At 42.7% G+C, this 26,762-nt stretch overlaps 1 protein-coding gene across 3 annotated transcripts in view; it reads right to left on the bottom strand.

Moving 5' to 3' along the window:
• STX18 (syntaxin 18) overlaps window positions 1-26,762 on the bottom strand; it is a 128,746-nt gene that overhangs the window by 36,952 nt on the left and 65,032 nt on the right. For all 3 annotated transcript variants that reach the window (XM_011987804.1, XM_011987802.1, XM_011987801.1), the window contains exons 2-5: window positions 24,962-25,029; window positions 12,781-12,896; window positions 10,828-10,905; window positions 10,596-10,662 (exon numbers count right to left, since the gene is read on the bottom strand). In XM_011987804.1, coding sequence (XP_011843194.1) covers window positions 10,596-10,662; window positions 10,828-10,905; window positions 12,781-12,896; window positions 24,962-25,029 — 329 coding nt within the window. The remainder of the gene's footprint in view (window positions 1-10,595; window positions 10,663-10,827; window positions 10,906-12,780; window positions 12,897-24,961; window positions 25,030-26,762) is intronic.

Raw genomic sequence — 26,762 nt, 5'->3', positions numbered from 1 at the left:
CCAGTAGAATGGCTAGAAAAAATGGCCAACGCCAATCGTGCCATGTGGAGGAACTGTAACTTTCACACATTGCTGGACAGTGTGTCAAATGGTGCTATCACTTTGGAAAACTCAAGACAGTTTCTTACTAAGTCTCTACTATGACAACCCACTTTTAGGTTGTTTACCCAAAAGAAATGAAAAGATAGGTCCACACAAAGGCCTGTAAAAGAATGTTTACAGCAGCCTTATGCATTATAGCCAAAAAAATGGGAACACTTAAATGTCCACCAACAGGATGGATAAGCCAGTGGAGGTACTTTGATGCAATGCAATACCGTTCAGCAATGAAGAAGAACACAGCCAGGGTAAGTCTCAAAAAAAAAATGTGTTAAGCAAAGGAAACAAAGCCAGCTAAAAACATAACTTAAAAGAGAAACCTATTTAAAGATAAACTGAGGATTTGCTCCATGTTTGACACTAGGTGTATATATATGCTTATTAAATTTAGCATCTGTGACTTAATATTTTACCTCAAATATTAGTTTGTGGGATGTAGGAATTGAGCAACGTGACACATGAGCAAATTTTTAAACTAGCTTGACAAGATACTCATCTGCCAGAAGTTTCAGATTTTTTTCCAGTTACTAAACGACAAATAAAATTTCTTAGCCTGTTTTCCCACCTATAAAATGGGGCTCTGACTATCTTTCTTGTTAGAGTTACTAGTTTATATGTGCTTACTCAGCACAGTCTACATCACATAATAAGAGCTCAAAAATTAGCTATTACTACAACGATTACACTACTGCTGCTGCTGCTATTATTACTGTGAAATAACAAAAGGCAGAATGGTTTAATAAGACAATTTTTTTGTGAAGTCTTAAAGGAATATACATTTTTTTCCTCTGACAAGACACAGACCAATGGAGGAACAGAAGAAAACTGCTGAAACAACCCATAAATAATGCAAATAATTCAGAGAAAAGAGTACACTGGTACAATCTGTACGAGGGACTTGGTAGGGTCTTCAGTGCTGGCCCAACTAGCTACTGATCTTCTGGCTGTCACTATGGAGGGGAAGGAGCCTTGACAGAGCAGCAGGGGAGTGGTCTGGGATGGTGACCAAAGGCTACCACCTTTGGTTGAGTGGTGGGGGGCTTTCTCCTTGGTCACATTGCACAGTAGACTGACCTGATGCCCTCCAAGGCTGTCCTGGCTGTCAGATTACTCCAGCAATTCCACAAATCCCATGACAGTCTAGAGGTGAGAGTCCTTAAACCACTGGTTGACTGGCTGCCTTGAAAAAGACACATTTACAATGGGATTTGGAGAAAACAAAGGGCTTAAATTCTAGAATGCCACTATTTTTAATGTGGTCTTAGATGGGTTTTATTTTATCCTTTTTTTTTTTTTTTTTGACAGAGTCTCACTCCATCACCCAGGCTGGAGTGCAGTGGCACGTTCTCAACTCACCACAACCTCTACCTTCCAGGCTCAAACGATTCTTGTGCCTCAGCCTCCCGAGTAGCTGGAATTACAGGCGTGCACCACTATACCCAGCTAATTTTTGTATTTTTAGTGGAGACGGCGTTTCACCATGTTGACCAGGCTGGTCTCAAACTCCTGATCTTAAGTGCTCCACCTGCCTCGGCCTCCCAAAGTTCTGGGATTATAGGCATGAGCCACCACACCCAGCCAATTTTATTCTCTTTGTCCAAGTTTTCTTCATCTGCAAAACGGAGAAAATACCACCTTTCTCAAAGACTTATTTCGAAGATTAAATGGGATCACTCATGAGAAAGTGCCTGGCATGAAGCCTGGCACACAGTAGGTGCTCCTCTGGTTTACCACCTAACCTCTAGGCCTTGGTTTTCTTTTTTTTCTTTTTTTTGACACGGAGTCTCGCTCTGTCGCCCAGGCTGGAGTGCAGTGGCCAGGTCTCAGCTCACTGCAAGCTCCACCTCCCAGGTTTACGCCATTCTCCTGCCTCAGCCTCCCAAGTAGCTGGGACTACAGGCGCCTGTCACCTCGCCCGTCTAGTTTTCTGTATTTTTTTAGTAGAGACGGGGTTCCACCGTGTTAGCCAGGATGGTCTCGATCTCCTGACCTCGTGATCCGCCCGTCTCGGCCTCCCAAAGTGCTGGGATTACAGGCTTGAGCCACCGCACCCGGCCGGCCTTGGTTTTCTTAACTGTAAAATGGCTTTCAGTATCTTTCATTCCAACCCAACACCACAGGGTTCGTTCTGGCTTTATCCCTTTCATTCTTCTGAGTGAGAAACCTGGCTTCCAATATCCTTCCAACAATATCTACTACTAAAGTTGTTGCAAATGCTAAAAAAGTAGTAGACCACACTAAAAAAGTAGTAGACCAAAAAAAAGTACCTTATGAAAAATATTATTACATTACTTCCATTTCTCCCTTGGACCCCATTTTTTTTTTTTTTTTTTAAGATAAGGTCTCACTCTGTTGCCCAGGCTAGAGTGTAGTGTTGTGATCATAGCTCACTGCAGCCTTGAACTCTTGGGCTTAGGTGATCCTCCCACCTCTGCCTCCTGAGAAGCTGGGACTATAGGTGCATGTCACCACACCCAGCTAATTTTTAAATTTTTTGTAGAGATAGGGTCTCACTATGTTGCCCAGGTTGGTCTTAAACTCCTGGCCTCAAGCAATCCTCCCACCTTGGCCTCCCAAAGTGCTGGGATTATAGGTGTGAGCCACTGTGTGTAGCCCCCCACTCTATTTTGACTGGTTATCTCAATAATATCCTTTATAACAAGAGCATCACACATTGCTCCTAACTAGTACTTCTCTTCAGTCTCCTTTGTTTGGAACAGCTCTTCGGTCTCCTTGAGTTTCACGACCTCAACACACAGTCATGTGTCACTTATTCTGTAAGGCTCTTTGAATTTGAGTTTGCTGTTTCCTCGCGGTTGGATTCAAGTCTTGCTTCTTTGGCAGAAATCACAAAAGTGATGCTTTCTTCTCGCTGCATCCTATTAGGTTGTGTGTTTTACTTTGCCCACTTGATGAAGGTGGTGACTGCCAGGTTTCCCCGCTGTCAAGTTATCCTCTTCCGCTTTGTAATTAGTAAGTACCAGGGGGAGGAGTGCTTTCACACTATGTATCAATTTCAATCTTTACTTACTCCTATTTAGATGGATTCATAATGTCCTATCTCATTGAATGGGTTATAAGGTGCTACTGTCATTTATTTTTATGCTTAAGTTATCTCTGATTTGGCCAGTAGACGCCGCTTCAAATTGATGGCTGTGTCCTTTAGACACGTCCTAACGTTCTGAGCCCTTCCTTGTTCCAGGTTTATTTTATATGTTCCCTGCTCCAGTTTAAGAATCAGCCATTTCTCTAAGAGGCCTGGCTCCCTGAAGGTGAAATTGGTATTCAGAAGACAAGATCTGAGTGCTAACTATGCTTATTGCTATTACAGTGTCACTGTTTCCAGGTCTTCTCAGTGGCCAGAGCAAGAAAATACATGCATGCATTTTCATACATGTGTATAAATGTGTACATATACACACATTTACAACCACAGGTACTTCTGTATTGATCTTTGGAAATTGAAAACTGTGAATTCGTGCCAGTATCTTTCATTTCCACCCAAGACCACAGACAGGGCTTTTCCCCTTTCACTTCTCCTATAGTGAGAAACCTAGCTTTCAATATCCTCCTTTATTTATTTAGAGACAGTGTCTCGCTCTGTTGCTCAGGCTGGAGTACAGTGGCTCAATATCAGCTCACTGCCACCTGCGCCTCCTGAATCAAGTGATTCTGGTGCCTCAGTCTCCCAAGTGGCTGGGACTACAGGTCATGCTAATTTTTCTTTTAGTAGAGATGGGGTTTTACCATATTGCCCAGTCTGGTCCCGAACTCCTGGCCTCAAGCAATCCAACTGCCTCGGCCTCCCAGAATGCTGGGATTACAGGCGTGAGCCACCACACCCAGCCGCCTCCTTTATTTATTATTTCATCTATTCTCCTAAATGTAACCACCCGCCTCTAATACCCCCCTCCATTCCTCTCCAGCACAGATCAGTCCCTCTCCTGACTTAGGCTATAACTGCCCCTGCTAAGCCACCTTCTCCCTGCTTGGGTCAGGCACCCTGCCCTGGAAAACTGCTGCTCCCCACCACTGCAGATGCCCACCTTACCCCTGCCTCACTGCATGGCTTCAGGACTGACTTCTTCAAGAAGTCAAAGGGCTTCACCGACTTTTAACTAAAGGACTCCTTTAATGTCTGTCATCCTTTGTGTCCAGAGGATGTTAATGTACGAGTTTCCAATTTAAAATGAATCAAAGACTACAGTGCAGCAGACTCAAAGTTGAGTGCCTTTCTTTTTTTTAAGTGATAAAAACACATTCTAATTATATACAGAATGTCTACTAAAGTCCTCAGGGAAATTACACATTAACTAGTTGAAGCCAATTTGGGGGAAAGAAAGCAATTTTCAAAAAGCCATCAGAAAGATCGGTTTATGCCCCATGATTTATTTAAACTGATTTCTCTAACTGAAGGCTGAACATTTCAGAACTGCAATCAAACAATTTCTACCTGGCCAGCATCTGTTTCCAGGTCCCTTATTAGAAAACCCTCAGGGTTCTATTTAAAATTTAAAAAGAACCACAAAGAGATAGAAGAGAGGAAGAGAGACAGATTTTTCAGTTTTGAGACAAGAAAATATGTGGGAGGTTTTTGCAAACCTTAAATACAGCCTGCTACAGTCATTAGACAAAAGTAATTTTCCGATTTCAGTGTGGCTCTTATACAGCCGTACCTTGCTTCAGTATGCCTTGCTTCACTGCACTCTGCAGATACTGCATTTTTCATTTGTTTTTACAAATGGAGGGTTTGTGGCAACACTGCATGGAGCAAATCTACTGACGCCATGTTTCCAACAACATGTACTCACTTTGTGTCTCTGTGTCACATTTTGGTAATTCTCAAAATACTTCAAACTTTTTCATTATTATTATATTTCTATGATCTGTGATCAGTAATCTCTGATGTGACTTTTGTAACTGTTTTGAAGTGCCCAAAGCTCGTTCACATAAGATGGCATACTTCTTAAGTGTTGTGTGTGCTCTGAGTGCTTCCCGGCCCAGTTGTTCCCAACTCTCTGCCTCTCCTTGGGCCTTCCCATTCCTGGGGACATAATCCAGGCCAATGAATAAGCCAGCAATGGCCTCTAAGTGTTCAAGTGAAAGAAGAGTTGCATGTCACTCACTTGAAGTCAAAAGCTAGAAATTATGAATCTTAGGAAGAAGGCGGGTCAAAAGCCGAGACAGGCTAAAAGTTAGACCTCTTGTGCCAAACAGTCAGTCAAGCTGTGAATGCAAAGGAAAAGTTACTGAAGGAAATTAAAGCACTACTCCAGTGAATATCCAAATGATAAGAAAGCAAAACAGCCTTATTGCTGATGGGAGAAAGTGTGAGTGGTCTGGAGAGATCAAATCAGTCACAACATTCCCTTAAGCCAAAGTCTAATTCAGCGCAAGGCCCTAAATAACTCTCTTTGATTCTGTGAAGGCTAAGAAAGGTGAGGAAGCTGCATAAGAAAAGTTGAAAGCTAGCAGAGGTTGGTTCGTGACATTTAAAAAAAGTCAATTCCATAATGTAAAAGTGCAAGGTAAAATAGCAAGTGCTGACACAAAAGCCGCAATAAGTTATCCAGAAGATCTAACTAAGATAATTGATCAAAGTGGCTATACTAAACAACAGATTTTCAATTTACATAAAACAGCCTTCTATTGGAGGTAGATCCCATTTAGGACTTCCATAGCTACAGAGGAGAAGTCAATGGCTGGCTTCAATGCTTCAAAGAATAGGCTGACTTGCTTGTTAAGGGCTAATGCAGCAGATGATTTTAAGCTGAAGCCAATGCTCACTTACCATTCCAAAAATCTTGGGCATGGTGGCACATGCCTGTAGTTCCAGCTACTCGAGAGGCTAAGGTGGGAGGACTGCTTGAGCCCAGGAGTTCAAGGCTGCAGTAAGCCATGACTGCCACTGCACTCCAGCCTGGGTGGCAGAGTGAGACCGTAACTCAAAATAAACAAAAAAACCTCACATTTCACAAGGCTACAGTTGCTACAGATAGTGATTCCTCTGGCAGATCTGGGTAAAGTAAATTGAAAACCTTCTGAAAAGGATTCACCATCTTAGACGCCATTAAGAACATTCGTGATTCATGGGGGGAGGTCAAAATATCAACTTTAATAGAAGTTTGGAAGAAGTGGGTTCCAACACTCATGAATAATTTTGAGGGGTTCAAGACTTCAACGGAGGAAGTTACTGCAGATGTGGTGGAAATAGCCAGAGAACTAAGATTGGAAGTGGAGCCTGAAGATGGGGCTGAACTGCTGCAATCTCACGATCACACTTGAATGGATGAGGAGCTGCTTATTATGGATGAACCAAGAAAGTGGTTTCTTGAGATGGAATCTGCTCTTGGTGAAGAGACTGTGAACACTGTTGAAATAACAAGGAAGGGCTTAGAATATTGAATAAACTTGGTTGACAAAGTGGCAACAGGGTTTGAGAGGACTGACCCCAATGTTGAAGAAGTTCTGCTATGGGTAAAATGCTATCAAACAGCACTGCACACAATAGAGAAATCTTTCGTGAAAGGAAGAATCAGTTGATGCAGCGAACTTCATTGTTGTCTTATTTTAAAAACTGCTACAACCACCCCAACCTTCAGCAATCCCCACCCTAAATCAGTCAGTAGACATCAACACTGAGGCAAGGCCTTCTACCAGCAAAAAGATTACAACTCACCTAAGGCTCAGACAAACATTAGCATTTTCAGCAATAAAGTATGTTCTGATTAAGGTATGCACATGACTTTTTTAGACATAATGCTATTGCACACTTTATAGTATAAACAAAGCTTTTATATGCACTAGGAAACCAAAATGTTTCTGTGACTTGCTTTATTGTGATATTCACTTTGTTGCTGTCTGGAACCACACCTGTGATATCTCCGAGGTACGCCTGTACTTCTTTTATGCCTCCAACAAAGGCTCTGGGTAGAAAGAAGATCCTTTTGATATATAATATCATGGTACTATAATTTTAAAACTAGCTTTCAGACAAACGTATCCACTCAGGCACAGGTACCGTGAACCCCAAAAGCAGGAGATGTTTCACACTACCTCAGTGACGCCACCTTTACCACTACTCAGTCACTCACTCAATTTACTGGACATATACTACATACTAGGTGACTTTCTAACCCAGCGCTACTCCAAGTGTGGTCCATGGAACAGAACCAGACCATGGACTGTCTGTTACTGGCCTGCTACAAGGTAAGTACAAAAGTGAAGAGTAAGCATCAAGAAACATTTATAGCAATCTGACATTGCCATTTAATCAGTGGTCTCATTTCGCTGGACAGAGCATAGACAAGCTCAGGAGTTGTCAGACTACTGTGGTGAGTTACTGTGGCTGTAGTCCAGGCATCCCGGACCTTGAATGCCATGCTGTTTAGCCTTTGTAAGACACGGAAGCAAGGGAGTGATAAAATCACACGTACATTTTAGTCAGATGCCTTGTGTCTAAAGACGAGGAAAGGACAAGAAGGAGGGCGTTGAATGAACTACACTGTGAAGGGTCACATCATTATTTCCCTCAAGGTCTTTTGCACAAAGTAATTGGCACAGGGCAGCTAACGATGTGGCAGGAGACAAGGCTATACTTTGCTGTCTAAATGAGAACAATTCCCATCTGACCAATTTTAATGTGTATTTTAGTTGAGGCCTCTGCTGAGAAACAGGAACTAAGGTAGCAGCAAAAATCTCTTCTTCCTTTACTTGGGTACCTGTTAAGTCCACTTGGGATAGTGAAGGAGAAATCTGCATTCCTCTCCCAGGTGAGTGTGAGACCCAGTGACCACCACAGCATCTTGATGACAAATCACACATCATCAGAGGCCTACCTCCTCCTCCATAACATCTTGCAGCTAACTGGTCTCACTGTGCCCCAGACGTTCAGCTCAAACTCTTCCCCAGGTCTGGACTGCTTTCTATCTAATTCACACACCCAGATATTTTTCTTTTGACAGCCAACACAAATCCCATTGCTTGAGAAATCTGCTCCAATTACCCTGAGATTCAAATCTTGATTCAGCTGTGATGCTGGACAGCTAACCCAAACTTGCTGAGCCCCAATATCCTAATTCAGAAAATGAAATACTAATATTTATTGATATGGTGGCTTTTTGAGGATTAATGAAATAAAATAATATACTGCCTGGCACATGGTAAATGCTTAATGGTAGAAAATATTAACAGTACAAATTAACATTTATTAACTCACTGTAAGTGTTTTATCTGTATCTTCATTTTGTTCTCACAACAACACTACAAGTTAGGTACTATTAGTTTTCCCATTTTATAGGTAAGGAAACAAAAGCACAGAAAAGTTAAGCAATCTGCTCAAAGTCACATAGTTTTAAAGTGGCAGAGCCAGGATTCAAACACAGGCTGTCTGGCTGCAGAGTCTGGCTCTTAGGCACCATATTATGCCACTTGATCATACCATTTCCCCCTCTGAGCTTACTACCAACTTTGCTAATTACGACATATCCTGATTAAGCTAATTTTTCATGTTTAAAAGCAACCCAGTCTGCCTCTAAGCTCCCTAAGTGCAAAGACTTAATCTATGGCTTCATTCAATCTACTCTCTCAGTGCATTATATAATAGTAGCTATTGCTGACAGATAACTTGACTGATCTGCTTACTATCTTCCATAAATGCTTCTATTTGTTGGCATTGACAATTTCAAATCTGTTTCACAAATGTGCAGAAAAGGGTTCACATAGTAGGCCTGAGACTGCTATCCTTAGAAAGGCCTGCTTGCAAGGTTATCCCTTGCCTGGTGTCTGAGAAGTTGGACTTTGGCAGAATTTATGCCATCCTAATTGATAAAAACAGGTCACCGTGCCTGAACTGTTTTGCAAAAAAAAATGCAGTTTTAATGCAGTTCAGTGCAGTACATCTGCATTCCTCCTGGGAGTCTAGAGTTTTGGTACATGCCAGGTGTGAGGTGCCTACGTGACCAACCCCTAACAGAATTCTTGGGCAGTGAGTCACTAATGAGCTTCCCTGGTAGACAACACTTCACATGCTGTCATAGGTCACATGCTGTGCGACTCCACTGGGACAGGACTCTTAGAAGCTCATGCCTGGTTTCCTCTGGACTTTTGTCTCACGTGCCTTTTCCTTTGCTGTTTTGCTTCGTATCCTTTCAGTGTGACAAATCATAGACAGGAGCAGGACTGTATGTTGAGTCCTACGAGACCTCCTAGTGACTCCTAGAACCAGAGAGTAGTGCTAGGGACCCCTGACACAGTAAGAATTTTAAAAATGTGGTCCGGGCATGGTGGCTCACGCCTGTAATCCAGCACTTTGGCAAGCCAAGGCAGGAGGATTGCTTGAGTCCAGGAGTTTGACACTAGCCTGGGCAACATAGTGACATCCCACCTCTATAAAATAAAATTTAAAAATAGGCAGACATGGTGGCACATGACTGTAATCCCAGCTACTTGGATGGCTAAGGTGGGAGGATTGTTTGAGCCCAGGAGGTCATGCCACTGCACTCCAGCCTGGGAAATAGGGTGAGACCCTGTCTCAAAAATGAATAAATAAATAAATAAATAAATAGATAGATAGATAAATAAATAAATAAATGTGTCCCCAAACAGTTATGTAATGCTATCTTCTGAAAGAACATCCTAAAACATTTCCAAAGCTAGTCTAGAAATGGTCCAGGTTTGGACATTTGTTCACCAATATATTCAATCTCCAAGACTGGCCGAGCTGCAGTGGGAACAACCATGAGGACACAGCTCTTGCATTCCAGATGCTCACGTGAGCCCAGAGGGGAAGACAGGCAGGCACCATGGGAAATACAGTAGTCTGGCCCTGCTGCTTCCTGGCTGTGTGGCCTTGAATGGGTCACTTACCCTGCTGGAGAGTCACTGTCCTTACCTGCTGATGGGCCTCCTCAGAGTGCCTGCACAGAACAGGTAGTGGGGTTGGAGGAAGGTGAGCACTCACAGCACGTGGCATCAAGCAAGTCTGTCACAGGTGACCTGAGGACAGCCTCACAGTGGCCTGTTTGCTGTGCCCTAGCTCTTCTCTCAGGAATACACTTTTAGGGACAACAAGAAGGGGTATGGGGGTCAAAGAGATTGAGGTAAAATGGCTCAAAATGTGCCAGCCTCATCAGTTTATTAAGAGACAAAATGGGCAAGAGCACAGATTTTGGACCAACAGCCTGCTTGGGCTGAAACCCCAGCTACGCAGCCCGTGGGACTGTGAGACCTTGGGTGAGTGGCCAAGCCTCCTGAGTCTCAATTTCCTCATTTGTAAAATGAGGGAGGAATCAGTACCTGCCTCATGAGGGTTTGTTGTGGGCTAATAAAGTGACTAGCATGGTGCCTGGCACACAGTGAGTGCCCATAGCACTAGCTATGGCATTTTGTGAAGAAGTTCAAATATGGTAAGTTGCATAGGGTAAGTGCTCTACAAACTTTAACTGCTATTATTAGTAGTACTATTATTAAGAAACACCAATGAAAGCAATACTTACAATCTTTTCTTATCCACCACTCTTTTAACTCGGATGGCTCTCTGTTCTGAGTAAAGTTTACAGACTCCTGTTGCAGGGGAAAATACCAGAAGAAAGACTGCTTAAAACAGCTTCTCAGGCAAAGGCATCATTAAATATAATGAGACACTACAGTCTTCAGCTAGCAAAGCTAAATTCTGCATCACATCTATTGTGAAATGCCACATTTGACCTTTAAAAGAAAATGAAATACTTTTTAAGTAATCTTCAATGAAATCCAAAACAGCAGTCCTGTGTTCCTTCACTTGCTGGGAATGTATCTCCTTGTGAGCTGTAACAGAAAAGGACAATGTTCAGGTCTTCGCATTCAATTATCCTAAAGAGCAATTCATCAGCTTCCTCACAACACTTTCTTTATTGAGAGTATTTTTTAAAACACAGCTATAAAACAAGTCTTGTGTCAAGACACTACATTTTTAGAAGAGTAAGATTTATTAGGCTTCACAAGAGTGAAAGATTAAACCTGTAGAAAAACTATAGTCAAATAATTTATGGTTTATCAGAACACTTAAGGATAGTATTTGATGCAGCCACTTCTTGAATGCTGACCCCCATCTGTGTTAACAGCATCCAATGCTCAAGCTGACCTTCAGGGAACACGTTTAAATAATTGAAATCACACACTCCTCCCTGCCTGAACCTGTGCTGCTTTTCAGCCTTTGGTGCCCCATCCTCTCCCCCAGGCCACTCACATTCTGAGGGTCCTTTAGACAATGAGTCAAACTTTCTGTCTCCAGGAAACCTTCTATGACTCCTAGCCACACAGATGCCTTTCTCCTGGGATCCACCACACAGAAATGTGCTAAAAGGCCTTACCAGACCTAAAGTCTGTGCCACTGGTTTTGGTAAGACAGTGACCACTGACTGAGAGATTGACTGCCTACTGTGTGCAGGTGCTCTGCTAGCACTTTACATATGTACTGCTAGTAACTAAAATAGCAATTCCGAGTTTTCTCATTTCACACATGAAGAAATTAAGGTTCAGAGGCAATAAATAGCCCAAGGTTAGATGGTTTCATATGTAAATGTAGGTTTTGTTAATATTCCTGTGTATTTTTTAGGTCTCTCAATGAATATATATGCCCTTAAGGGCAGAGGGCATGATTTCTGTCTTTACTATAGGGCTGCCTAACCCAAGATTCATGTGGGGGACTCAGGAGCTCTGTGAAATTGCATATAGAATTTTGTGTATGTACATTTTTCTGGCAAGAATGCCTATTGCTTCCATCAGAGTCTCCAAGTGGTCCATCAGCATTCTAATAAAAACCTCCCAAACAGAAGTCTGTGTTGTGAGCACAACAGCATCTGGCAGCTTTGAACTCTACTTACTATTTAATGTACTCTGTATCTGCCTAAGCAAATTGAAAAAGAATCAAGAAAGAGGCGTGACTTGGGAAGCCATCTCATTGTCTCAGTGAGAATTAAACATCAATGAAAGTGAGATAATAAGCACCCTAGTGCCAGATATGGTTCTAAGCATGCTGTAAGAATTTAACTTAATTCTCATAACAACCCTAGAGATACATCCCCTAATTGTCTGCATTTCATAGACAAAAAAGAAGGCCCAGGGAGATTAAGTGACTTGCAGAGGGCTATATGACTCGGACAGGTGGAGTTGGGGTACCACCTAGGCAGTCCTGGATCCAGAGCCTTCCTAACCTTGAAGGTTTGATAGGAAAGTTTACTTGAATATTACAAGTAGAGAGCTTAAGTACCCCGGGCTGCTGTCAACCCCTATCCCACTAAATGCCACACAGAACAGAGGCACACATAAGCATACACACATACACACCCACACACATACAATTTGCCACACCAAACAGACGCGCACGTGGCGTGCACACGCGCGCGCGCACACACACACACAATTTGTCTTCACTGTCCCTGCCCCCTAGGTAAAGTTTTGGTTCTGTTTGGAGAGGTCCTTTCCATCTCCCTGCTCCCACTGGTTTAACTTGAAAGATGCAGCCTTTTCAGTACTTTTAACAGCTTTGGTTAAAACACTGATAAGAAAGAAAAGATTTTAATGTTCTGAAACCTAAATCAACATAAGAAGAGAGAATTTTAACCGGCCACACCATATGAATTCTGTTTAACTACCTGCTATATTCATGGTTGCCCGTTTGCATCTTTCAGAGCACTTTACCTTCTGTTCGTAGTTGTTGAATTGCTTCTGAACAGGTCCTCATGAATATCTGGGCATCCTGGTCTATCTGGTCTCGTTCTGTGTCTGTCATCCTCCCGTATTCAGACATGGTATGGCTAAAAAAAGACAGCAAAGGAAAGGGCAGCAGCAAATGATAACATAATATAGTCTGAGTGGGATGGGAAGAGAAGAAAAGGCCTCCCTCATCAAGTGACATTTAAGCTGAGACTTGAAGGGTGAGAAGGAACAGGCCAGGTGAAAAGGTGAGAGAACCATCTAGATAGATAGATAGTAGAACTAACACATATGAAGAGTGTGTGGTAGAAAACCCTCCGGAATAGACCCAACTGACGTAAGCCAGATGGGGAAAGGGAGAGAGAGAAGGAGCGTGGAGCGAGGGCTGCAGCATAAGCTGGGCTATGAAGAATGTAGGCTCTGCTTTGAGAGCAATGGGGCAGCTACTGAGGGGTCTCACACCACACAATGACCGAATCAGAGGGTGGAGGGTGTTCCCGAAACATTTCAGGCACACTCCCACCTCAGGACCTTTCCATGTGTTGGTTGTCTCCTCCTCTGGAATGTTCTTTCCCCAGATAGCTGCATCAATGGATCCCTTACTTCTTTTAGGTGTTTATTCCATGTTGCCCTCTGAATGAGGCCTTCCCTAATCCTTCTTTACAAACTGTCCCTTCCCTGACATCTTCTATCCCACTTCCCTTCTTCCTTCCCCACAAAGATACTTATCCCACTCTAACATTCCATATATTTTGCGTAATCATTTCTTTTCTTGCCTGTCTCCCCCTCTTGTAAAAATGTAAGTTCCACAAACGCAAGGACTTCTGTTTGTTCACTGCTGTATCCCCATCATCAAGAGCAATGCCTAGCATTTTTAGTAGGCTGATCAATTAATAAATCAGTAATCAAATACTTTTGAATGAACTGAACAAATGAATGAGTTGGAGAATGTGCTTGATACACAGCTACGATTGTGCTGTCTAGTAAGTTCCTCCTGAACCAATTTTTTCCCCCACCTCAAGACGGGTAGGCATCGCTGTCCCAAAGCCTTCTCTAGGAAACTTCAGGCACAAACAAACAGGGAATACATCCACCCTGAGGACAGGCCCTTCTAAAAAAGAAAGGGGTGAGATGAGCACAGAGTCCTCACTCCCAATCACCTGATAAGCATCGCCTCCTCCCTTGGAGTCACCCCTGCCCCACGACCCCCACCCCATTTCCACATTTTCTGAGGGAGAGTTGAAAAGGAAACCCCATAGCCTCCAGCCTCCTAGGGAATAGACGATCCTCTCTCCATGGAACTTGAAGAGTGACATGGAATTAGTTCCTTATTCCAATGCTCCTTAGGATCTTGTTCTGTTAGTTACTTAGGCTTGGGATGGTAACCATGAGAAAATGGACTCCGTCCAAGGGAAGACCCAACAGCGAGACAAAAGCGCCAAGCCAGCAAGCTCAATCCCCTCTCCCCAACCCCAGCCCACCCCCAATCCCAGATGAATGGCTCCCCTCTGGGGAGGAGCCAGAGTAACAAGCAGAGGGGCCAAAGCCTCAGGTTCATCCCTACTAGGAACCTTCTCATCGGAAACAGAGGCTAACGGGGTCAGGGACAAATGAATCAGAAAGGCACCAACTTAGTGAATACGCACCCTGCAGGCAGAAGAGACCTAGAAATGACTAGTTCCAAGAACATTAGATTAACATCCTCCTACTCTATATTTTGATTTCATGGAAACTCAACTCAGTGAAACTGAAAAGGTCTAAAGGTTAATTTGATAAAACTGATTATTCAATTAAAAGGTAATGTTCCTTTAGGAAACATTATATATATACATTAACCTTCTAAATTGAAAATTGACAGTATGGTTATTCTATTAGTAAGAACAACAGAAACCAAGAAAGTTTTTTCTCCCAGATTGTTTTGTTGCCAGGGTACTGTGGAAAAGGTCCATCTACCAGAAGTGGAGACGTTATTTTTAATTAAAATCACTCGGGGATCTAGCCAGAGGCTCTCTAGGTTACATGCTGTTCTGCTCTAGTAAAATGTCATTATTAAAAAAAATTAAATGCGTCAATAAAGTCTGAGTTCTACATTCTGGAAAAAATTACAGCTTCCTAATTGTGTCAAACTAACAAAGCCTCATAGGTCTGAAGGCAATATTTCTACACATATTCTTTCAATTCCATGATCATACTCCACATAAAATGTTCCTAGGAGCAGGCCAAGGCCTGCACATTGCATTGGGAGGGCAGAAGAGTGAAAAAGAAAGGCTGTAAGCTGTCTACTACCTTTGGGAGGGAGAACTTGATGAGAGATAATAAGGGTGGCCTTTCTTCATCTGGACAGAACCTGGGCTACCGGGGGGATTGCTTATTCCCTAATCCTCATGTTTCTGTGGGAACCAACTTCCCCGAATGACACTTTGCTTCCTCCCAGAGCCTCCTCCCTCTGGCCCCCTGGCAGAAAGCACGGGGTGTGCATTACTCCTCACAGCTTTCTCTCCTCTCTTTTGCCTACTTAGAGACAGCAGAGGTTCTGCTCTGTTCCTCTCTCTCCTATGTTGCAAAGGGGCCTGTCCCTGCTGTCTGTGCTCCAGGGGCTGCGACTGCTCAGTGGCACTAATGGCTGAGTGAGTGTCTAATTCAGGAGCAGAGTATCAGCAAGGCCACCCGCCTGCAAACCTAAGCTTTGTCTGCCGAACTAGATTTTACCAATGATAAAGGGTCTCCACTGTGTTGATCTGACTCCTGCCTCCGTTTCTTTCTTTCTTTCTGCCTCCTCCCAACTCTCTGGCAGAAAACAGAGGTGGGTTTTGTCTTGTTCAATAACCAATACCCTCCAACCCCCAGGAACCGCATCATAGGTCAAATGGGGTTCCAATTCAATTATCATTCACCAAGAGACTTCTGTGTGTCAGGAACTCTCATACCCATCTAATTTAATCCTCACAAGAACATTATCCACATTTCATAAAAAAGAAAACTAGCACAAAGGTGAGTTATAGTCATTCACATGATAAATACATGGCAGGATCGGGATTGGAACTTAGGTGTGACTACCCCAAAGCCCATGCTCTTTCACAGGGACCAAAACAGGGGGTGGAGTAGAATTCAGTGTGCATGAGTTGGCAATGAACAACTGGCTTCGGGAAAATGAGTAAAAGACTGAGTTTCTAGCTAAGCACCATGTCATATGCCTACAGTCTCAACTACTCAGGAGGCTGAGGATCACGTGAGCTCAGGATTTTGAAGCTAACCTGGGCAACACTGCAAAACCACCTTTAAAAAAAAAGACTGAGTTTCTAGAATGAGGCGATGGACCTAACAAGACGAAGACTGCCTCGGGGACAACAGTTCAATCTCCTGAAGTTATCTGCCTGTAAGTGGCAGAGCTGGCACTGGCCCCCAGAGAACCTGATCCTCAGTCCTAGCATTTGCTGCCCTTGCAGCTGGGAAAGGGGAAGGCTTAGGCCCTCTTTACTGTACTGAGACGAGAGTCCATGCTGCGGTAGTCTGGGAACACCGAAAAGCAGTGTGCAGGAGCCTCCTTTTGCTGTTTGAGTATAATAACTGCCTTAACATCACTATTACATTGAAAGCTTAAAACAACTACAAAGTTCCAGAAGAACACCTGGATGCCACTGTGTTGTTCTTTTCACATTGCATTTCAATCATACTGTCTGCTTTGAACCTCTCCACTGCTACCTGAGTGATTATCCCTCCCACTACTGGCTTTGCAAACCTTTTCTGAAAAGCGCCAGAGAGTAAACATGTTAGACTTTGTGGGCCTTGTAGCCCATCATAGCTACTCAACTCTGCTGTTATAGCATAAAAGCAGCCCTAGACAATATGTAGACAAATGAACGTGGCTGTGTGCCGATAAAACTTTATTATGGACACTGAAATTTGAATTTCATATAATGTTCACATGTGATAAAATATCGTGACTATTTTTCCCAACATTAAAATATGTAACTACATTTAAATGTATATTTAAAATGTAGATTTGGCCTGTGGCTGTATTTGCTGACCTCTGGTACTGGAGGAAGACACTGAGTTTCACAGATTCATATGGTTTGTAAGGAGTGGTGTGAATCGAACCAGCACTCAAAGCATTTACTTTGCTGGATGTCTTTTCAAGGAAAAGGGAAGTTAAAAAGGGATTTCTATAAAAGATATTTACAACCACTTTGTCAGCCTAAGTTGTCAGATACTAAAGAAAGAAGCTACAAATTGAGAGCTTTATACAAGTTTTGTAACGTTTTACAAAATCCCTGTAGCTTCCATTTTCACAGCCTATCAAATTAGTATTTGATACACATACACACCTTTAGAAATAAAAATGACACTACGATCTAGTGTTAACCAACTATTTTAACTGAGAACTTAAAAATAAGGTTTTCTTGGTACTATGCATCAGAATAATTATATAATTAGTTTAGTATATTCAAAAATAATGCAAATGAAATGCATTTAAAAGCATAAAATTGCCTATGTATGTAAGTGTAAGCAGACAAAGCATCGAGGATTATTTAAAATTCAACTGGGGTATAATTATTTTTCCCTGTTGGAGAATTTATAGGACATAGTTCCATTTTTGCGTATATTGACAAAGTTAAAAAAAAAGCAGGATTTATTTTATATTCTCTATCTTTGTGACAGGAAGGCTTCTGAAATACAACCACTCCTTGTTTCATAAAGATGAAATCCTAAAAAGATGCTCCTAATGATGTTACCTTATCTGTCAAATCCAACTTTTTCATTAATTTACATAACACATTTGAAGATGAGTCCCACGGTAAAATGCCATCCTAAAGCCAGTGCAAATGGAGCTAGGGGAAGAGACAGAGACAAGACACCCGTGCTGCCACTGCCTGTGGAGAGCTGGAGTCTATTCCAGAAATTGTTTTAGAAGTGTTGGTTAGAATGTTTTTTTTCTCTTTCTTTCCGAATGGCATTTTTGATGACTCGCATCATTCCTTCATCTGCTCGCCAAATATTTAGTGCGTGAGAAACTATCTTTTTCATCTCTGCATGTTTCACAATAGGGCAGACGCTGTCCACAGGGTGTACGCATGTGCTAACCTCTTTGCATTTGAATTCCCTTCCTTCCTTCTTGCTTTACCTAGGTAACTCTGCCCCTTCAGAGCTCTTCTCAAATGTCACTTCTTCAAGGACACTTTCTCTGACAAGGCTAAATTCCTCAAAAGCTACCTGTTCACATTAGTTTCAAAGAACTTCTTGATTTCTGCCTTAAGTTCATTATTTACCCAAGAGTCATTCAGGAACAGGTTGTTCGATTTCCATGTAGTTGTATTCCTGTGGGGTCAGTGGTGACATCCTTCTTAACATTTCTGACTGTGTTTATTTGAATCTTCTCTGTTTTCTTCTTTATTAGTCTAGATAACAGTCTATCTCATTAATGTTTTCCAAAACCCTGGATTTTTCCAAAAAAATGGCTCCTGGATTCATTGATTTTTTTGAAGGGTTTTTTTTTTTTTTTTTTTGCATCTCTATCTCCTTCAGTTCAGCTCTGATCTTGGTTATTTCTTGTCTTCTGTTAGCTTTGGAGTTAGTTTGCTCTTAGCTCTCTAGTTCTTTTAGTTTTGATGTTAGGTTGTTAACTTGAGATCTTTTTAGCTTTTGATGTAGGCATTTAGTGCTATAAATTTCCCTTTTAACACTGCGTTAGCTGCATCCCAGCGATTCTGGTATGTTGGTATCTTTGTTCTGTTGGTGGGAGCATAAATTAGTTCAACCACTGTGGAAGACAGTGTGGCCATTCCTCAAAGACCTAGAGGCAGAAATACCATTTGACCCAGAAATCCCATTACTGGGTGTCTACCCAAAGGGATATAAATCATTCTATTATAAAGATACATGGACAAGTACTTATATGTTCATCACTGCATTATTTACAATAGCAAAGACATGTAATCAACCTAAGTGCCCATCAATGAATGACAGGCTAGATTAAGAAAATGTGGAACATATACACCATAGAATACTATGCAGCCATAAAAACGAATGAGATCATGTCCTTTGCAGGGACATGGATGGAGCTGGAATCCATTATCCTCAGCAAACTAACCTAAGAACAGAAAACCAAATACCACATGTTCCCACTTATAAATGGGAGCTGAATTATGAGAATGCATGGACATGAGGCGGTGGGGAACAATACAAACTGGGGCCTGTTGGAGGGTGGGGGGTGGGAGAAGGGAGAGCATCAGGAAGAACAGCTAATGGATGCTGGGTTTAATACCTAGGTGATGGGATGATCTGTGCAGCAAACCACCATGGCACACATTTACCTATGTAACAAACCTGCACATCCTACACATGTACCCCAGAACTTAAAAGCTGGAAAAATAAAAGGCTACCTGTACTCTGTTTTTGCAGTACCTGTCATATCTGCAATGTTACCTGTTGGCATGAATACTTTAGCAGCTCCATGAAGGCAGGGACAAACATGTTTGTGTTCGTTCACCATTTTATACTCCACGCCTGGCATAGTCTGTGGCACATGGTAGGCACTCAATAAATAACTGCAGAATGAATAAACTGATGAATTAATCAAATTGATCAAATCATGGCACTATAAACATGCACAGATGAGTAGGACAGTTTTTCACCTCAAGAAATGCGGTAGAGGTGATTATGAACAAATAACTCTTCTACCAGGCACATGTCAGAAGTACCATAAGAAAAGCACAGAAAAAGAGCTGTCAGTATTCAGAGGCAGGAGAGATGGCTTTCAGATAGGAAGGCAGGGCCAGGGCAGGCTCTACCGAGAAGGTGATGGTGAGAAATGGGTCTCTCAGGATGGAAGCATGTGAACATGTGACATGTGTGGATCGGAGCGAAGAGCAACCAGCCATGATGACAGTGTGAGTAGAGGCCTGGAGGCAGAACACATATTAACTCTGAATGCAGCTGCAGGGCACGTGAAGGAAAGGGGTAGGATGGAAAAGTGGGTGAGGGTAATGAAAAGTCTTGCTTATCTAAGAAGTATGGATGGGCCACATCCTGCAGGCAGAAAAGGGATTTGAAGAGGGAAGCGTGTGATTCCATCTACAACGATAAGGACTACACCTGTGCCTTCCAGACAGACCAGGAGAGGAAGGGCCAAAGAGCAGGGAGTTGAGAACAAAGATCAGGCAAGTGACAAAGGCTGTACTGAAGCACTCTAGAGCGGATGGGAGGAGTGGGCAGCATGCATGGGAACGGTGCTGCTCACAGGTGCTGGGCGAGCAGGACAGTGGCAATGGGGACTGGGAGAAGCCTGTGCTAATGACATGCATTTTGGAACAACTGTAATCGCCTGACAGGTTCATCTTGCCCACTGCCCAGATAGAGCCGATTTATCAAGACAGGGGAACTACAATAGAAAAAGAGTTAAATATACATAGAGCTGTCTAAAAGGGAGACTGGGGTTTTATTATTACTCAAATCAGCCTCCCTGAAGATTCGGAGGCTGGGTTTTTAACGCTAGTTTGGTGGGCAGGGGGCTAGGGAATGGGGAATGCTGATTGGTCAGATTAAGGATGAAATCCTAGGGAGTCGAAGCTGTCCTCTTGCACAGAGTCAGTTTCTGGGTGGGGGCCAAAAGACCAGATGAGTCAGTGTCCTGGTCTGCATGGTGCCAGCTGATCCATCAAAATGTGGGGTCTGAAAATATCTCAAACATCAATCTTAGGTTTCACAGCAGTAATGCTATCTATAGGAGCAATTGGGGAGGTTAGTGGTCTTCCGGCTTCTGGCTACATCACTCCTGAGCCATAATTTCTAATCTCGTGGGTAATTTGTTGGTTTTACAAAAGTGGCCTTGTTCTCAAGCAAGAAGGGGGTTTGTTTCCAGGAGGGGCTGTTATCGTGTTTGTTTCAAAGTTAAAACTATAAATTAACTTCCTCCCAGAGTCAGTTTGGCCTACGACTGGTAATGATCAAGGGCATCTGGGAGGTTAAAGGCAAGACAGAGTTGATTAGGTTAGATCTCGTTTGCTGTCATAATTTTCTCACTGTTACAACCTTTGCAAAGGTGGTTTCATTACTGGCATACTGGTGAGAGAGGAAGCCACAGTAGGTAGTAAGAATGTGTGGTGGGGAAGGGCAAGGATTCCATGGCCTGCCCTGGCTCAGAGGCTCACCAGCTGTGATCTTCAGGTTATGTCATCACTACGCTTTCATTGCCTGCCTGCCACACAGGCTTAACAGCAGTACCTCCCTCACAGGGTTGATGTGAGGACCAAATGAGATAAAATATGACTAACTGGTGCTTATCAGAGTACCTAATACAGAATAAACATTCAGGATGGAAACATAAGGTGGGCATGGGTGGGGGATGGGTGGGAGGGTAGCTAGATAGGTAGAACTTTTTTTCCTAAGCAAAGTAGAGACAAATAAAAGAAAAGGGCCTGAAACAGAGCCCTGGAGTTCTTAGGGGATAGACGAAGGACAAAGAGGCAAAAATGAGTGGTGAGAGAAGCCAAAAAATACTGCAGTGGAAGTCAAGGAAATAGGAAATTTCAAGAAACTGATGATGGTCAACAGGATCAAAAACTGTGGCAAAGTAGAAGAGCTGAGAAAAAACCATCAAGGCACTTAACACCATTCTCATTAGAGAAGGACATGCTTCAAGTACAGTGACTTGCCATTTCACATTTATCACCAGAATTGGACAGGATAGCCTGAAAGCACACTTTAAAACTTTTTATTCCTTTTTCTCTTTTCTCCCTAGTCTCAAGATGTAATCCTAAGGCTTACTGCAGAAACCCTTTTTTTCCTCCTTAGTCTTAGAATACAGTCTTGAAACATACTTTCTCTGAAACACCACAGATGCATATTTATCTAACTGTATGTATCTAATTATGTGCTTACCTGGAAGTTCCAGGGGCTAACTTGAGATAGACTGAGCATGGAGATCTAACTGCAAAATTCCAGAGATTACCTCAAGGCGGGTAGTCTACAACCTGGCCATTGCTGACATGTCGCCAGCCTGAGATGACAGGTACTAGCAGAAAGAGACACACAGACCTAGTACTCAGCACCGCTCCTGCCTTCCCACTGCTTGCTCTGGAAATAAAGTCACCTTCCTTTTGTCCTTGTTATTGGCTTTGCAAGCAGTGAGTAGCCGAGCCTGTGCTCGGTTACATTATCACGGTTAAAATCGAAAAGCCTATTTACACCAAATGCTGGCAAGGATAGGCAGCAATTATAACTCTCATGCATTGCTACAAGGAATGAAAAACCACTTTGGGAAACTGCTTGGTAGTTTATTTTAATGCTAAGCATGCACCTACCATTTGTATGACCCACTAATTTCACCCTTAGGTATTTATTCAAAGGAAATAAATCAGTATGTCCACAAAGAGACTTGTGGAAGATGCTACTCACAAAGGCTTTATTCCTACTAGTCTCAAAGTGGAAACAGTCCAGTATTCTCTATTAGATAAATGGATAAGCAAACTGTGGTAACTTCACACAATGGAATATTACAAATAATAAAGCAACAAAAAGGAACAAACTACTGGTATACACAACATGCAAGAACTTCAAAAACATGTGGAGTAAAAGAAGGTAGACACACCAGAGTGTGTACCATACAAGTCTATTTATATTCCCCTTAAGGAAAAGCCACTGGATTTGGTGATTAGGAAGTCACAGAGGAGCATTAGGAGACAAATTTCAGAAAAATGGTGGAAACCAAGCCATATGGTTGGCGCGGAGTAAAAGGTGAGGAAGCAGAGGTCACGTCAACTGCAGTCTGTAGCCCAAGCCTACCCTGCAGGCATGGCTCCCTGTGGTCTGAGAACTAAGAATGGTTAAAGGTTTTTAAAGGTTGTAAAAAAACAAAACAAAACAATATGCGACAGAAACCATACGTGGCCCACAGAGCCTAAACTATACTATCTGGCTCTTACAGAAAGTTGGCTGATCCCTGATTAGACTTTCTCCCTGTGTTTGGCACTGACGTGAAATGAAGTGACAGTGCCTGTGGCTTAAGGAGCAAGCAAGGTCAAACGTACAAGCTAAAAGGAAGAACCAGATGACCAAAAATAGCTGGGAATCATGAATACAGCAGTACCTGAGAGGCGGTGTGAGTGATGAGACAAAGGATGCACTCGCAGCACATGTATAAACTAAAGGGAAGAAGAGAGCCAGATGATGAAAACTGGCCAGGAATCATGAATACAGCAGTACCTGAGAGGCGGTGTGAGTGATGAGATAAAGGATGCGTTCGCACTGCTTCTCAGGCACCGCTGCACTCATGATTCCCAGCTATTTTTGGTCATCTGGCTCTTTTCTTCCCTTTAGTTTATACACATGTAGGACAGTATCCTTAAAAACAAAGAGAGGGGTTTCTCTATGACAGGTGGAAAGAACGCGATGAGGTGAGGAGGGAACTGAGAGATCCTATCAGAGGTTCCAGACTTCACAGAGGAGTAGGCTTTGATGCCACCTCAATGGGGCCTGTCCTGACTACTCTGTGTAAGAATCACGAGCTTTCCCAGCACTCCCGATCCTTGTTACCTTGGTTCCACTCTTCCTTTTCTTTCTGTAGGACCTATGACCTAATGTACTATACACGTAGTGCTTGTCTTTGCCAGCCCACGAGAATGCAAGCGCCATGAGGGCAGGAATACTTGTATTTTATTCCCCGATGTGCCCTAAGCATCTAGAATTCAATAAACCTGTGACGAACCAGGAAGTTTAATCTGGAGTGAGGGGTCAAGCTGGAGCAGGGGATCTCAATGTCAGCACCTCCTCAGTTTGGGGCTGGGTAAGTCCCTGTTGTGGAGAGTTGTCCAGAGTTTTGCACATTCCTGGACTCTACCCACTAAATGCTTGCAGCACTCCTCTTGGGACAAACAAAAATTTCTCCAGACATTGCAAATGTCCCCTGGGGTGCAAAATCACCACACTTGAGAACTGCTGTGCTAGTCATGGACTTTAGGACTAGGAGGAAATCATTCATTCAACAAGTATTTACTGAGTGCCAAATATGGGTGAGGAACTACGGAAACATGATGGAAACCTGACAAGGTCCTTGACCTCATGACATGTACGGCCTGGTGACGTAAACTATAATTATTAAATAATTACAAATTGTGTTTAGTTACTGAAGAAAATGTACAGGGTGGAGAAACTAACAGAAGTGACCTATTTTATAAAGGGTAGTGAGAGAAGGCCTCTCGGAAGAGGGAGTATTAAGTTGAGCCTTTAAGTTTGAAAAGGAAACCACCATGGGAAGAGAAGGAACAGCACACGCCCAGGCCCTGCACCAGGAAAGGGCATGGCACCTTCAAGGAAGGCTGGCATGGCTGGAGCACCATGGTGGGAAGGCGGTGTTTGAAATGAGGCCAGGGGCTAGGTCAGGAGCAAGGAGACCGCAGTGTAGAGGCTGGTATTAATCCTAATTACAACGTGGTATTCATGGTGGGTTTACTCAGGTGGCGACATAATCCAATTAAAGTTTAAAAAAGACTCTGGCTACTGAGTAGAAACTGGACCTAGCCACCAGAAGGAATGTCACCATGAGTAACATTAGGGGATGAACAGAAGGATTCATCAAAAGTGCCCTAAGAAATGAAGGCTATGCCAAAGTGAGTGTGTAGCTGCCTCTAGCAGGTGTCAAAAGCCTGGGAGAAGGACAGAAGAAGAAAATGGCCATCAGGACTGAGGACTGGGAATTGGTGAGGGAGTCATGACCCAGCGACATGAGGGTAAGGACTGAAATGTGCTCATGAGAACGTCACCAAAACAGCAAAACTGGTGTCACAGACTGGGACAGCAAGAGATGGGCAAAAATAGCTTAGCAGAGGCTTGAAAACTTTGTTCTTCCACAGGTTCAGGGCATACAAATACATGTGTCCCCAACTTCAAATACAGCTCTGTAAGTATTTATGGAGTGAGTTTCATTTGACAGGAGATAATGGTATATATAGAGATACAAATAGACTGGAAGATATACTGTGATTTCATGACTTTGAGGACATGCAGTGCTGCAGAGTCTTTTGCTTTGAGGAGATTTTTCCACTGCCAAACTGGTCTTCCTCATTACAACTCTGAGTTATTAACAAAAAGGTGAGGGCAAAAAGCACAAAAGAAACATAGGCATAGAAAAGAGCACAGTCACCAAAGTCCTAGTAAAAAAATATGTACTTACCTATAAGCATTAATATAATCTTTCCTGTGTTCCAGAAGAAAATCTCTCAGTTTGCCAATGTGAGAAATCTAAAATTAAAAAAGAAAGCCAACAGTTTATATAGATAGATATGTTACACTCATGTAATGAATTTTCAATCAATAGAGAATAAAATACAAATTGCAGAAAGATTCTGAAGCTACAAACTGAGCACCGTTGGTTTTAGACTCTCCTACAGTCACAAATTAGTTACCATTCCTGGGCCTCAGTCTCTCATCGATGGTTCCTTCTACCTCTAACTGTTAGGACCTATGACACTACAAGTAGGTGATTTCTAAGTAACTTAAAGATGAAATGAGATAATGCATGTCTAGTAATTACATACCATGCATTCAATAAAGGTTAATTCCTTTTCTTTTCTTATAGCTAAAATTGTACAGCAAGTATTCCTTCTTCCAAGTGTCCTAAGGGACAGTTCTAAAGCTGAAGCTGTTGGGTTTGTAAATAGGGTCCATGCAGAGCAGCAGAGTTAAAGCAAAGATTCAGGGGTAACAATTTATCCCCACATAGCAAATATCTGTCTTTCCTCTGGGCTATTTCCACGGATGAAGAAAAAGAACTCAAACGTACAGGAACAAAGCGTTGTGTTTGTGATGGCTGTTTCTAGTATAATAAAAAACCTATTCTAAAGCACCTGTCAGGTACTGTGCATGGAACTAGCAATTCACAAATAAATAAAAAGTGGTGGGAAGAAAGCTCAGACCACAGTCAATGGGGACAAACATGTTTCCAGAGGGAGAATGACTACTAGCCAGTGGCCTGCTGGTCCTCTGACGACATCTTACTTCAGCTTCCGACTCACACACTTTGCGCTCGTTTTAAACACGTGGCCCCAGCCTTGCAAGGTCTGCTGAACTTTCGTCTCTTCCATGGAAATTTTTCTGTCAAGGCCAATCCAGGCTAATTTTCACTTTGCTCTGATCTTAAAAGGACTTCTGCACACTACCCTCTTGGCACTCAATTATTCATGGCCATGTACTCTGACCTAACTTGTAAATACATACTTCTTTGTCAGTGGCAGAACTATGCATGGAGGACCTGCTCAGCTTCCCCTACAGTTGTAAGCACAAGAAGCAGCACAGGGGAGATCAATAAACACTGTGGAATGAATATATGCCTAAATACAAAATAGCACTGATCACAAAAGAAACATCCATGGTTTGTCTGGAGATATGTCAGTTTGGGTTCAGCTAAATTTCCCACATAGTCTAGACTCTTATTATAAATGTGATTCAGAAAAATACCCTAAGGCATTGTAAGCAAACAAATCAAAGAAAACCAATTAAGTATGGTCACAATATTCATTTATTTCACAGATAACAAATCAGGACTAAGAGACTGTCCACCATCCCTGACATTGCTCAACACTTTCACGTACTTGGGCTATTTCTCTTCCCAACAACCCTGCTGTGCTATGATTCCTACTGTTCTCATTAACCATTTGGGAAAAGCTAAGTGACTAGTCCAAGGTTACATGTTTAGTATGTGAGCTTGGTTTCAAAAGCTCAGGACTAAGTCCAAATTCAGCGTTTCCTAGTGTACCACTGCTGCCTGCCTTACAATCCCTGTTCCTGCTTTCCACTTAGGCTGCATCAGGAAATCTGACTTTTTTTTCTTTTTTCCTTTTTATGAGACAGAGTCTTGCTCTGTCACCCAGGGCTGGAGTGCAGTGGCGCGATCTCGACTCACTGCAAGCTCCACCTCCTGGGTTCATGCCATTCTCCTGCCTCAGCCTCCGGAGTAGCTGGGACTACAGGCACAC

This window comes from Mandrillus leucophaeus, unplaced genomic scaffold (assembly GCF_000951045.1).
Source record: "Mandrillus leucophaeus isolate KB7577 unplaced genomic scaffold, Mleu.le_1.0 Scaffold317, whole genome shotgun sequence".
Lineage (NCBI taxonomy): Eukaryota > Metazoa > Chordata > Mammalia > Primates > Cercopithecidae > Mandrillus > Mandrillus leucophaeus.
This window is presented reverse-complemented; position numbering and strand designations above follow the sequence as displayed.